Source organism: Mobula hypostoma, chromosome 2 (assembly GCF_963921235.1).
Source record: "Mobula hypostoma chromosome 2, sMobHyp1.1, whole genome shotgun sequence".
NCBI classification, from domain to species: domain Eukaryota; kingdom Metazoa; phylum Chordata; class Chondrichthyes; order Myliobatiformes; family Myliobatidae; genus Mobula; species Mobula hypostoma.
The window spans coordinates 25,907,298-25,919,808 of NC_086098.1; the positions used below are offsets into that span (position 1 = coordinate 25,907,298).

At 37.0% G+C, this 12,511-nt stretch overlaps 1 protein-coding gene across 6 annotated transcripts in view; it reads right to left on the bottom strand.

Annotated features, from left to right (window-relative positions):
- The window catches only part of ptprk (protein tyrosine phosphatase receptor type K), a 691,044-nt gene that overhangs the window by 49,750 nt on the left and 628,783 nt on the right, over positions 1–12,511 (bottom strand). For 4 of the 6 annotated variants that reach the window (XM_063034484.1, XM_063034468.1, XM_063034510.1 and 1 more), the window contains 4 exons: positions 5,491–5,578; positions 4,406–4,482; positions 4,239–4,256; positions 273–309 (listed from right to left, as the gene is read on the bottom strand). In XM_063034484.1, the coding sequence (XP_062890554.1) occupies positions 273–309; positions 4,239–4,256; positions 4,406–4,482; positions 5,491–5,578 (220 nt within the window). The remainder of the gene's footprint in view (positions 1–272; positions 310–4,238; positions 4,257–4,405; positions 4,483–5,490; positions 5,579–12,511) is intronic. The other 2 variants (XM_063034492.1, XM_063034476.1) reach the window with 1 other exon arrangement.

The window sequence follows — 12,511 nt, forward strand, 5'->3', positions numbered from 1 at the left end:
TTGTAAATTTTACATAATTTTAAGATGTCTGAACAGTAGCGTGCAATAAATAAAAGCACGGTTGTTAACTTAATCTCTGGTCTCATGTCAATATTTTTAGCATATCATGAATCACTACCTTACCAAGCTTTAAGCCTTTGAACAGAAAAATACTTCCAATCATTTCTATAGCACAACTGAAGACATTAGGTCACAGAAACTGTATACAATGCAATTATTTTCGGAATCTCAATGGCATGTAAGTTATGCATTACCCAATGTAAGATTCTTACCTTGTGTAGCTATATAATGACTTGGCCTGTGGTATCCCTAAAAATGATAAAAATTTCACACAATCAGATCATCTGAAGAAAGGATTGGTCTACAGAAATGTACAAGTGAAAAGTCCATTGATACCATTAACATATACCAATGGCAACTTGCTCACCCAGCACCATTAAGATAAAGGCCGACAGCTTAATTAAATTTAAACAATTTTCACTGAGCTACATATAAGTTAAATCCAATTAAGAACCATTACTTGAAACATATGCTACGACTGAAGAGGAATAGAGAATAATTTTTACCAAGTTAGCTGAAAAAAAGGAATAGACTATTGTCAATTGCAAGATGAGGAGCGAGTATGCTTCATTTTAGACTTTTAATAAATATCACCAAATGGCAGTTCTGCCGACCTTATGCAGAATGGCACTTAAGAACAATGTTAGCATAATCATAAATTAAAGGCTTTTCACAGACAGTGGAGATGACATTAAACCACAATGGCATGTCTTACAATGAAACAATCACGTGATTCTGCATGAATAAAATGATTTAGTTGAAAATGTTAACATAAAAATGGAAGTTACTAAAATATAAAAATAAGTCCGGTGAAGAATATGACAACTGAAATAAAATGCAGCTAATGTGAATAAATAGGAGCACCAGATGCTCACAAATAATAGAACTATGGTGAAATTTATTGGTGCTTTTTTTACAGCAACTTTAGCATTGCCGTGAAGCAGCTGTAGCTTTATAACAGATTTAAATCTGTAATGTTAATTCACTGCCGCTCCTACAAATGTCTTCCCCTTTTCTCCCTCTCTCACTCTTATCTCTCTCCTCTGTCCTACCTCATCATAAATTATTAAGATGAAGGCCAATGAAAAAGGGGTGGGAGACTTCTGAAAGGGCACATCTTCAACTAATTTTAAAATGTTCTCATGGGTATCAGCATTTTATAGCTGTAACTGGTCTCAGTTTAAATGTTTGCAGAAAGTTATTCACATTTGGACAAATAGTGCCACACATTTATTGATTTGAAATATTTAGCTGGGTTAGACACCCCTAAATTTCAACAATATTTCAAAACAGTTTTAAAACAAAGGCTCAGTTAATATTCCATGTTTGCTGATATGTCTCTGACCTGAAACATTAGCTATTTCTCTTTCCATAAGTGGTACTTGATCTGCTGAATGTCTGTTAATATTTTCTGTTTTTATTTCAGATTTATGGAAGCTGATGAAAAAATCTCTGGTTTTTGTTCAATAATGTACCTGCCCCTGTCAAAGAGGGCCAGGGCTTTCCATGAATGGGACAGGGCATTTCAAGGAGGGGTAAAAGGAAAGAGTGAGATACTGGGGGAGGGAGGAAAGAGTGAGCTGCTGGGGGAGGGAAGAAAGGGAAGAGTAAAGGGAGCGAGAGAGGTAGAGAGATAAGAGATGAAGGAAAGACAGAGAGAAAAGAAAGGGAACTATGAAGGGGAGACAGAGAAAGTGAATAGATGTAAGAGAGCTCAATTGGGACAGAGAACGAAGAGAGGGATAAAGAAGGCTAAGAGAGGGTAAAAGAGATAGGGAAGAATGAACGAGAAGATGAAAGAGAAAGGGAACAATGAGATAAGGAGATAAAAGAGAGAAAAGGAAAATGGTAGGAAAGGATAAACATTTGAGGAAATACAGAGAGGTGGGAAAGAATAGTTAAGATGCTAAACAAGAGAGGGTCTGGAAAAATTGGAAAGTGAGGCAGAGGAGAGGGGAAAAAGAGTGAGAGATGCAGAAAAGGGGAAAACGATTCTGGGAGTGGCAGAGGCCCAAGGAAAGAAGGAAAATTGGAAAGGGTAGAGGGGTAGAGGTAGCCCGAAAGAAGCAGGAAAGAGGGGAGAAAGGGGAGACAAAGAGAAAGAGAAAGAGAGAGGGCGACAGGGAAGTAATGATTTCAAATATTTGTCTCTTTACCAGACTTTTTTTCTTTTCATTTATAATTTTTAAATAGCTCTGGAAAAAAATTGAAAGCTTTGACAAATAGTAAAGCCGGGCCAAGGCTTTACTACCTATCAGAATATTTTCTGAGAAAATAAGGGTACTAAGTCCACTCTGGCCCATTCACAATACTCAGCTACAGCACATGAGCCCCTGATGACCTGCCAACCAAATCTACACAGTTTTTGTCTGGTGCTTTCTTCCTTACAGGTATGTATTATGTGCAGTTCCATTGTTCAAGTTAGCAGATGCATCTCAGCAAGATTCAAGGCTCTAGCACTGGTACCAATGAACAGTTTACCTCTTGCTCTCCCTTCAAAAATGTTTTAATTACACATTTCCAAAATTGCACCTTGCATAGGCTTGAAATGCCTGAGCAATGTTCTGAATTGGCTTATTTTTAATTCAATGACCAGTGATCAATTAAAAGCTGACAAGATTTTGCATATTTTAACTGAATCCAAGTTTGCCCAAGAAGAAAATAAATATGTTTTTTAAAAAACTAATACTGAAAAGAGGGAACTGATTGAAGATTACAATCTAGACTCAAAAGTAAATTACACCCATTTTGGAAAATCTAATCTTAATTCCCAGTATGAAATTTGGGGAAAATAGTTTCTACCCTTAGTATTGTTTTTAATTATTATGATTACATTTTCAAGATTTTATGTTGCCCTTAAAGAAACAAAATAAACTATATTTTAAATTGAGAATATAGGCTTTATATACAAACTCTTAAATATTAAAGGCTTGCAAGCAAAGCAAATATGAAGTGAGTCTTGAAGAAGAGTGTTGGCCAAAAAATATCAACTGTTTATTCATTTCCATACATGCTGCCTGACCTGCTGAGTTTCTCCAGCATTTTGTGTGTTTTGTTTTGAATTCCCAGCATCTGCAGAATTTCTTGTGTTAGTGAATATTTTACTTGGTTATACTTCAGTTTTAATAATTTTTAAATATTTGACTTGATTCTTGGAACTCTTGGAAATACAAAACATTGTAAGTGCATTTAATTAGCAAAATGCTGCCAATTCCACTTGTAAATTATTCACAATTATGATCTTCAATGGCTCAGGAAAACTTGAGGTTCCAATGTAAGTGATGCCTTCAATTTCTTTCAGTGCTTTTTCCTAAAACTATATTCAAGACCATTATTGTCATTTACTGAAATGTTTTGTATGTATATTGCTTTTTATTGACAAATGTTTTACAGAGTGCAAATATATGTGGTATCTCTTCAGAAAAGGTAAAAGAAGGCTCTTTTTCACCAAACTACTTAATTGAAGAGCATTTGTCTTCAAGGCAGTATTAATCAAAAACACACTATCTGTATACTCTCAGAATCTAGTTTAAAATTAACTAGTGTCCCAATTATATGCAATTTTTAATTTAGATTTAAAGTCACAAGGCCCATGATAACTTTCAATTTAATAAAATAATATTTGCACTTTTGCTGTAGACCTGAAAAGTTACTATTTTCACCCACACGTGCATTAGAAAAAAGTTTTTAAGCAGAGCAGATAGCCATGGGGAATATACAATGATAACTCATTTACATGCAGGAGTTCACCACTTCGATCTCTTCATAATATATGCCATTGGCCATGGTTCTTTAACAGAACCATTTTGCAACATCAACCCTCAACATTTTAATAACTAAACTTAAAATGCCAGTGTATTCAATAATAAAAGAAAATACAGGGTTTATTTCTGAGTAATGCACTTAAAAGATGATTTTTCTCCATTATACAACAAGGCAATATATTACTACTTATATTATGTGATTATATACTACTTATATTATATTACTACAGAAAAATATTACTACTTATATTATGTGAGGCTAACTGAAAATCGAAAATGCTTTTTTTATGAAGAGAATCAAAAGGGTTAGCTCAACTATCTGCTGCAAGTACTGCTTGTTTTAGTAACATATTGAATATATTTAGAAAAAATATTAAAAAAAAGAAAAGATCCAGCTATTTCAGTGGTACTTACATCCCTGTACAGCCATATCTACAGCCCAAACCAAAGCCAGATGTGAAAGAAAGCACAACAGTGTCAGTGAGTGCCAGCAAATTTAATATACAAGGTGTACATTGTATTTTTAGACACAAAACAGGAAATAAATTTTTAAGACCAAATTGTTAAGAAATACAACTTACGTCAATGTAATTTGCATTAATATAATCAGATGTTGAATCATCTTCAAGAGACTGTAAAATGACTCTGGAATGGTCATCTGTAGGAAAGGATTTCAACATTTAAATTTATTCACGCAACACCTTTTTTTTGAGAAACTTAACACAAAAAAAATGCCAATATCAACCACAAATTACTGGCATGAACTGTTTCAGGTGATTAATATCTTCCCTTCCCCAGATGGTTTCAAACACTAGTGCTGGCAAACGGCAGATTTACAATTTAATCCGTGCTATAGGGAAGGAGGTGAGTGACAGACTGCAAATATTCCACCGAGTTTGAATTTGAATTTTGATTGATAATTTGATAATTGTAGTTTAGCATTACTATCAATTTTAACGTTAAAAATTAGTAGTTTATCTATTCTGCAGTTTTGCTCTGTGGCGCAGATCTCATCTACGGGTCAGAAGGTTGAAAGTTTAGATCCATTCAAAACAATTCATCTAAATTCTTTAGTGGGGAAACAGCATTGAGCACTCTAACAGGTGGCTTTTTATTTAATCCCCGTTCAAAAAGAAAAAAAGAATCTTGAATGCTTTCAGTGCCAAGCTGCATTCAAAGGGAAAATAATCTGAACTTGTTCCAACAGAACTTTCTGATTTTCCATCCTTGAACACTGCTTCCTACTGAGATAGCAGACTCTCAGCTTTTATCCCAAATCCTTCTCTCTCAATTATGGGATACCTCATGTTTATACTGACATTTTTACATCATCTTGTACGTATCTGGCAATGGCAAATCATACTTGACTAGTCTTGTTAATAACTGTACAAAATAGTTAAAGTGAAAATGGTGGTTATGAATGGCTTTCTTTTTTTACAACATTTTGATTTGGTTTTAAATAAAAGACTGAAGTACATCACGAAAGGAGAAGCGGAAAAATAAATGCAAGCTATCTCAATGACTAAAAATAAAAATTTTGAAGGGGTGTTGTAGGATTTCTCTTTCTACTCAAATTCAGGTAAAATAAAATGTTGCTCGTTGACACTGAAAATTTAAATAAAAATTATTTTTAAAATGCACCAGCGACACTTGCAGATCAACTTACAGGCTATAATATTTCCATAACGGTTTTTTGTTCGGTTCTGATCTTTCTTGGCAACGTCCCAAGAAGCAGATTGCCCTTCAAAGAAACTCTGCCAATGAAGAAAATTATATTAACTGGAATGACTTCTGCTTTATTATTTAAGTTTCTTTGCAACTTCAGTGAGCCCATATAAATAACTAAATGGTAACATTAAAATAATTTCTACAAAGAGCAAACCATAAAACTTACTTGTACCAAATACTTCTGATGAGAAAAGTAAACAAGGACATTTTGGACTATTAGAGGCAGCTTACCTGAATGTTGAATGTGAGACCTTCATCGCTCCAACTTGTTAAATATCTACTTTTCATGGTTGAAACAATGGCTATAATTATTTTACCTTGTTTATAGCATAGTTCAATAGAAACAACCATTAAACTGACCTTCTGATTTCACAATGTGTTAAAATTAGAGTATAATTCCTAACAACTGCTGGTGGCTCAAGAAAACTGCAAGAAGAGTTAAGTGCATATCGTGTATTATTTAGGTATATGGAACAATATTCAACACTATTGCTCAGCTCAATATCAAAGGATATTTAAGATGCAGCATTTTATTCAGCCTTTTTCAACATATTTTATAGCAACAAAAATATGATAAAACAGTAAGTTATAAACACAGTAACACACACAAAATACTGGAGGAACGTAGCAAGGTCAGGCAGCATCTATGGAAAAGGGTAAACAGTCGACATTTTAGGGCTGAGACCCTTCATCAGGACTTCCAGCAGTGGATATTCTCAAGTTTATGAAGTTATAAACAATGCCATTTTATGTTTCATTTTGTAATAATATGTATGACTGAAGGCCTTTACCACAACATGAAACTACCAGGTATTACACTGACTTTTTTTTTATTATTAGAGATATGACATGGTAACAGGACCTTCTGGTCCAATGAGCCCGTGTGACCTATCGACCGACTACCTGTATGTCTTTGGACTATGAGAGGAAACCAGAGCACCCGGAGGAAACCCATGTGGTCATGAGGAGAACGTACATATTCCTTGTAGACAGTGGCAGGAATTGAACCTGGGTCACTGGCGCTGTAATAGCATTCCACAAACCGGTACACTACCATGCCACCCCATCATATTCATCTCAATATCTAGAGCTTTTCTGAAATTCAGATTTTATAATTGTAGTCGCTATACTTAAACACAAACTAGTCTCAGACCTGAATTTGCAACCAAGCAGCAATGCAGACAAGAGTTTATTTGTATAGACATATGAAACTTTAAGTTCTGCACATTGAAGGCTGTTGGTCTCCCCTTTTGCTGTGGCAGGAGCGATCATACCTCTCTCTCTCTCTCCCCCCACGCCCCCTACCCAGTCAGTTGAGTGTCAAAGTGTTGGGGTGGACGGCAGATTTTTTTTCCTCTCTGTTTTGTGTAAGTCTGTGAAGTGTAAGGATTTCAAGTTGTATACTGTATTTATTCTTTGATATTACATTGAACCATTAAAGCTCTACAATCAGGAGCATTTCTCTTTCTGTTACATTGTGTGCCAGTTCCATGCCTCACAAATAATTGGTTTTAATCTATCTGAGCTTGGTCTCAGAAAATGATAACTGGTTCACCACCATTGCTTAACATGATTATCCTTCAGATTATCATGAGCAATTTCTCTCATCCAAAACAGTTTAAGCAAAAGTATTCCATAATAGCAGTACATTAATCCAACAAATTCTCTTTTAATCTGATGTAGGTGTTAAACACGTGGGTTATGACCAAAGGAAAAGTGGCTGGGGTTGCTTAGCACTTTAGTGCAAGGGTGTTTGTTAGTTGCGTCAAAAATCAACATACAGGAATTAGCGAAAATAGTGAAAAGGAAACTGCCAATATTTACAAAAAGATATCTACCGGGAAACACAACAGAAGTTTCCACTATTATATTTGTCAGGTCTGAACTCCTGGCAGCCCCAATCTCTCTCCCCTACAAAGGGTGAAGAGCTCCCCTAAATTGGCACTAGGACATACCATCTTTAATTACCAACGAAGTTAACTTAAGACTACACAGAATGAGAATATGGTGCACCCCACAATATAGGTGCAATCAAATTACAAAATAAATGAAGTACAGTATACAAGCAACATATACACATTTACACATCCTCATTATGTAAGAAATTGAATATTCCACCATGTATGAGAGGGAGAAGCACCATAAAGCCAACCCGAGTGCACCAGCTTGGTTTAGGACCCATTATGAGAATATACTGGGGAAGACATTGAAGTGTGTACACTCAGTGCGATTTCAGCAGAATGACAAGGAAATGGTCATGGTATGTGTGAATCTGTGTGTGTGAGGAGTGTGTTTACTGAGTGCTCCATGCTACAGTGGGCTGATACTTCCCACCCCACCCTCGCTACTGAGGAAACAATTTACCATTAAGAGTCCTGGTAATCAATTTCAACACCAACACATACAATGTGCTGGAGGAGCTCAGCAGGTCAGGCAGCATCTATGGATGGGAATCGACATTTTGGGCCACACACTTTTTGAGAAGTGCTCAATGGATTAATACATTATTTTCATGTATCTCATTTTTTTGTGTTCACCAGATTTCCTTTTAGGTAATTATGGGTCTCATGCTGTTTTTTTAAAGCCAATGAAACATAAGCTTCTTCTATACGAAGCTGGATGAAGGTTTAGTTTGGGGAATAAAAATTTCCCCAAGTTCAACACTGAAGCATTTTGTCTGACTTTTTTTAATCTCTGGCCTAATTTTTTGTTCATATCCTTCCATACTTTTCTGATCAATGAGCTGTACTGATTTAAATCTTCATTGGTCTTAACAGTTTTTTGATCACAGTCTTTTTTAACCATTAGTTTAAGTAAATCCATTACAGGTAAAATCTGTGTTTTTTTTTGAGTCTTGAAATTACTTAAATTTATAAACTTCGGAATTCTCAGGAGAACAAGGGAGGTTTCACAAGTTTCAAAATCAAGTTGACCTTTGAAGCTAAGTATTTATTTCTTCAGCAGGGCCACTGCTGAAGACTTGAACTGTTTGCATTAGTTTGATAGTAATATCTTCTATCTGAGTCAGTAGATTGTGGTTCACATCCTGCTCCAGAAACCTGACCACAAAGCACAGGGTGAGATTTCAACGTAACCCAAAGAACATGCCATATTGACAGAGGTTCTTGGCAGCGCCTCTACTTCCTTAAGAGTTTGCTAAGATCTGGCACAACATCTAAAACTTTGACAAACTTCTACAGAAGTGTAGCGCTGAGTATGTTGACTGGCTGCATTACAGCCTGCTATGGAAACAGCAATGCCCTTCAACAGAAAATTCTACAAAAAGTAGTGGATATGGCCCAGTCCACCATGGGCAAAGTCTTCCCCACTATTGAGCTTATCTACACAGAGTGTTGTCACAGGAAAGCAGCATCCATCGTCGGGGACCCCCACCAACCAAGCTGCTGCAATCAGGAAGGCGGCACTGAAGCTTCAGGACATGCACCCACCAGGTTCAGGAACAGTTATTACACTTCAACCATCAGACTCTTGAACCAATGGGGGTAACTTCCCAACCTGCGGAGTCATTCTCAAGGACTGGGCCCTTCCTCTCACGTTCTCAATATTTACTGATTATTTATTTATTATTTCCTTCCTTTTGTATTTGCTCAGTTTGTTGTCTTTTGCACACTGGTTGAATGCCCAGTTGATGCGGTCTTTCATTGATTCTATTATGGTTATTATTCTATTATGGACTTATTGAGCATACCCGCGAGAAAATGAATTCGCGGTTGTAAATGGTGACATATATGTAGTTTGATAATAAATTTACTTTGAACTTTTGGCAAAGATACTGTATAAACTTAATCTTTTTCTGCTTTCCCAGTTTAATGTAGAAAGTTTCTGAGCACTGCTTAAAGGAGGCAAGTTCTTCCTATGTCATTAACCAGAGATCATTACCAGAACAGATTATTGGTCATTATCCGATCATTACTTCTACAACCTAGCTGCTGAGTTTCGTACATTATAACCATGACTTTAAGAGTGTGTCATTGGCTGTACAGGGTTTGGGACATCCATACTTTATTGATTTGGCCAATGTGGCCAATGGTTGCTGTGCCTCCCCCACCCCTCCCCCAACCACCCGCCAAAGTGGTGGCGATGAATTACTTTATCAAAATGTTTCAATGGCTCAGATGAAAATACTCTCACAATGTTTTTGGGTGGGGATTTCCAGAATTCAGAGGTAGGAGTTATTAATGGGGACTATATTTCCAAGTCCCAACCATCATTAATTTGAACACGGATCTGCTTTCCGTGACTGTCCTGGTGGTGGAGGTTGTGGATTTAGGGGCAGGCTAAGCTCAGGAGAGTAACTATAATGCAGATGGTACACAGCTGAAGTGCTTTGTTGGAGATAACGTTCAGCTTCTTAAGATGTTGTTGGAGGTTCACTCAACCAGGCAAGTGGAGAGAATTCCATTATACTTCTGACTCATAATGGCAGAAAGGCTTGTGGAATATCAGGTGGTAGGGCATTTATCCACACTCTGATCACTGACGAATCATGTACGGATGACCGTAGTAAAACACCGGGCTTGAATGATCACAATAAGTTAAGTTGATGTATTCATTGCTTTCGCCCACTCACCATCTATTGTAATTTTTTTTTTCTTTTGGCCCCTGTCAGTAATGCTACCAAAAGACGGCTGGCGATGGACAGTGAAATTTCCCAATCACATGCTGTGGTGTGGCTACTTGCAATGGAGGAGTTCTGCACATTCCACAGTATAAAACTGTGAGTGCAGCTACATGCATGGGGCAGCTCTCCTAATAAGGACACTCGAGGACAGAGGTTCCAAACTTAGGGTCCATCGCATAGAGAAGGTTAGGATCCCCTGCTCTAGGATATTTGAGAAATGTACTTTGCAAGTTTGAATGGGCTGGGTGCAATCTGAATGCTGTGCTAATGAGGACCTCCATTTGATCAACCAGTTTCGTACTCAGTGTGGTGTATTTTGCCAGTGGTTCCATACTGAGTGACAGACGGCTACTCATGGAGGCCAGTGATAAAGCTCAGCTCTGCTGGGATTCCCCAGCATTATGCTTTGGGTTTGCCGGGCCAATCTTATTTAGGTCACATGTGCCCACATTGATTCAAATAGGGTTTCCTGACTGGTCTACCAGTGGGCATAAAAAGGGGGCAAGTATCCTTTTTTAAATTATTTTACCTCACTTTAATGATTTTTTTTTATTTGTGTTGCATGGCATTGCATATACTTAAAAAGATGGTATCTGGTTTTTAAAAGTTAGATAAAAATATATTCGATTTTAATAGATTTTAAATACCAAAGAGCCAGCCTTTTGCATTAGGCCCAGTTCCATCACAATCGAGCATTTTGACTGCATACAGCAATTTATCAACTGGACGGTTTGATAGTCCATTTCAGAGAAGGGACGTGATTATGGAGTCACATTTAGGCCTCAAACAAGGTGTGGCATCAGATATCAATCCCTTAATGGTATTAGTTAAAGAAGAGGGATTTTGCAATCCAGTGCTTTAATGATCACCAGTTCCGAGAGTCAATTATTATTCCAGAAATTAGTTTTAATGAAGTGAACTCTTTAAAATCCCTGGATAGTTGGCAGCCATTGAACAATTAATACCTGATTGCTCATCCAAGCCTCTGAATCATTACTCCAGTAAACATTAACATGACCACAAACTCACAGACAAATTCAGCTACCAATGACTGCCAGATATGCAAATATCAAGCTTTAAAATTAAGTGTTTGTCATGCCCTTAAATCTCTTTTTCCACCCACTGTGGAAATTCTTTATGATGTTCTGACTGAGATCAATGCAACAAATGTCAAGTTACTCCTAGATGGATAAGTATGAAATAAGAATAGGTACACCCTCTATCGGTTAAAACTCAGGTGCCTTAATTACAAAGGCAGGCAGATATAGTACTGTGCAGAAGTCTCAGGCACATACAAAGAGCTCAGGTGCCAAAGAATTTTGCACAGTACTGTAGCAATTTTATGTATTGCACTGTACTGCTGCCAAAAAAAAAAACAAATTTCATGGCATATGTGAGTGATGATAAGCCTGATTCTGATATGGGTATCTATTGTGGATTGAGAGTGAGAAGGGGTCAGGGAGAGAGGAATCATGGTTGGGGAAGGGGGAAGGGAGAGAGGAGGGAGCAGGAAGCACCAGAGAGAAATTCTTGCAATGATCAATAAACGAATTATTTGGAATCAAATACCTTGTTGTCTCAGGGCTGGGCGAGACTGCATCTGCGCCACCTCCCATCACTGGCATTCCTTCTCTGCCACCTGTCCCACACCTCTCCCATTGCGCGCCACCCTTGCCAAATACAGTACTGTGCAGGAGTCTTAGGCATCCTAGCTAGATATATGTGCTTAAGATTTTTGCAGAGTACTGTATGTGACACCCAAAATACAGATGCATGACCAAAAAAAACCTTGAAAGCAATACTCCTGTGTGAAATAAAATGATCCTTTTCAATGAAAACAAACCATTTGGCTAACTTATCCCCCTCAAATAACAATGTGGGTTATTGCAATGGGAATTTTTGTCATCTGCCCTCATGTTAGTGAAGTCACTGACAGAGAAGTAAATGCCAGTAATTAGCATGAAATTAATCAGTTTGTCATAAATCCACCACAGTAAATAATCCTTCACGATGAAAGAATCCAACAAGGTTTAGTTGCAAGATGTAACTTTTCCAAGTCCTGTGAAATCTTAACAGATCATCTTGGACATAAATTATTTAATAGTTACTGCTCAGTCTATATTACATTTTTATGCTGTGTAAGAATCCTTTGTGATATGTAGCTTTCACTCTGCTGGCTTCTTTAGAGTGACAAGTAAACAGGAAGTTGCTCAGAAACAATACATTTCTACAGGAAACATTATCAGTAAAACTATGTTCTCAGTTAATACTGAATACCATATCACTTGATTGAAATAGAATAAATCCTGATATTCAA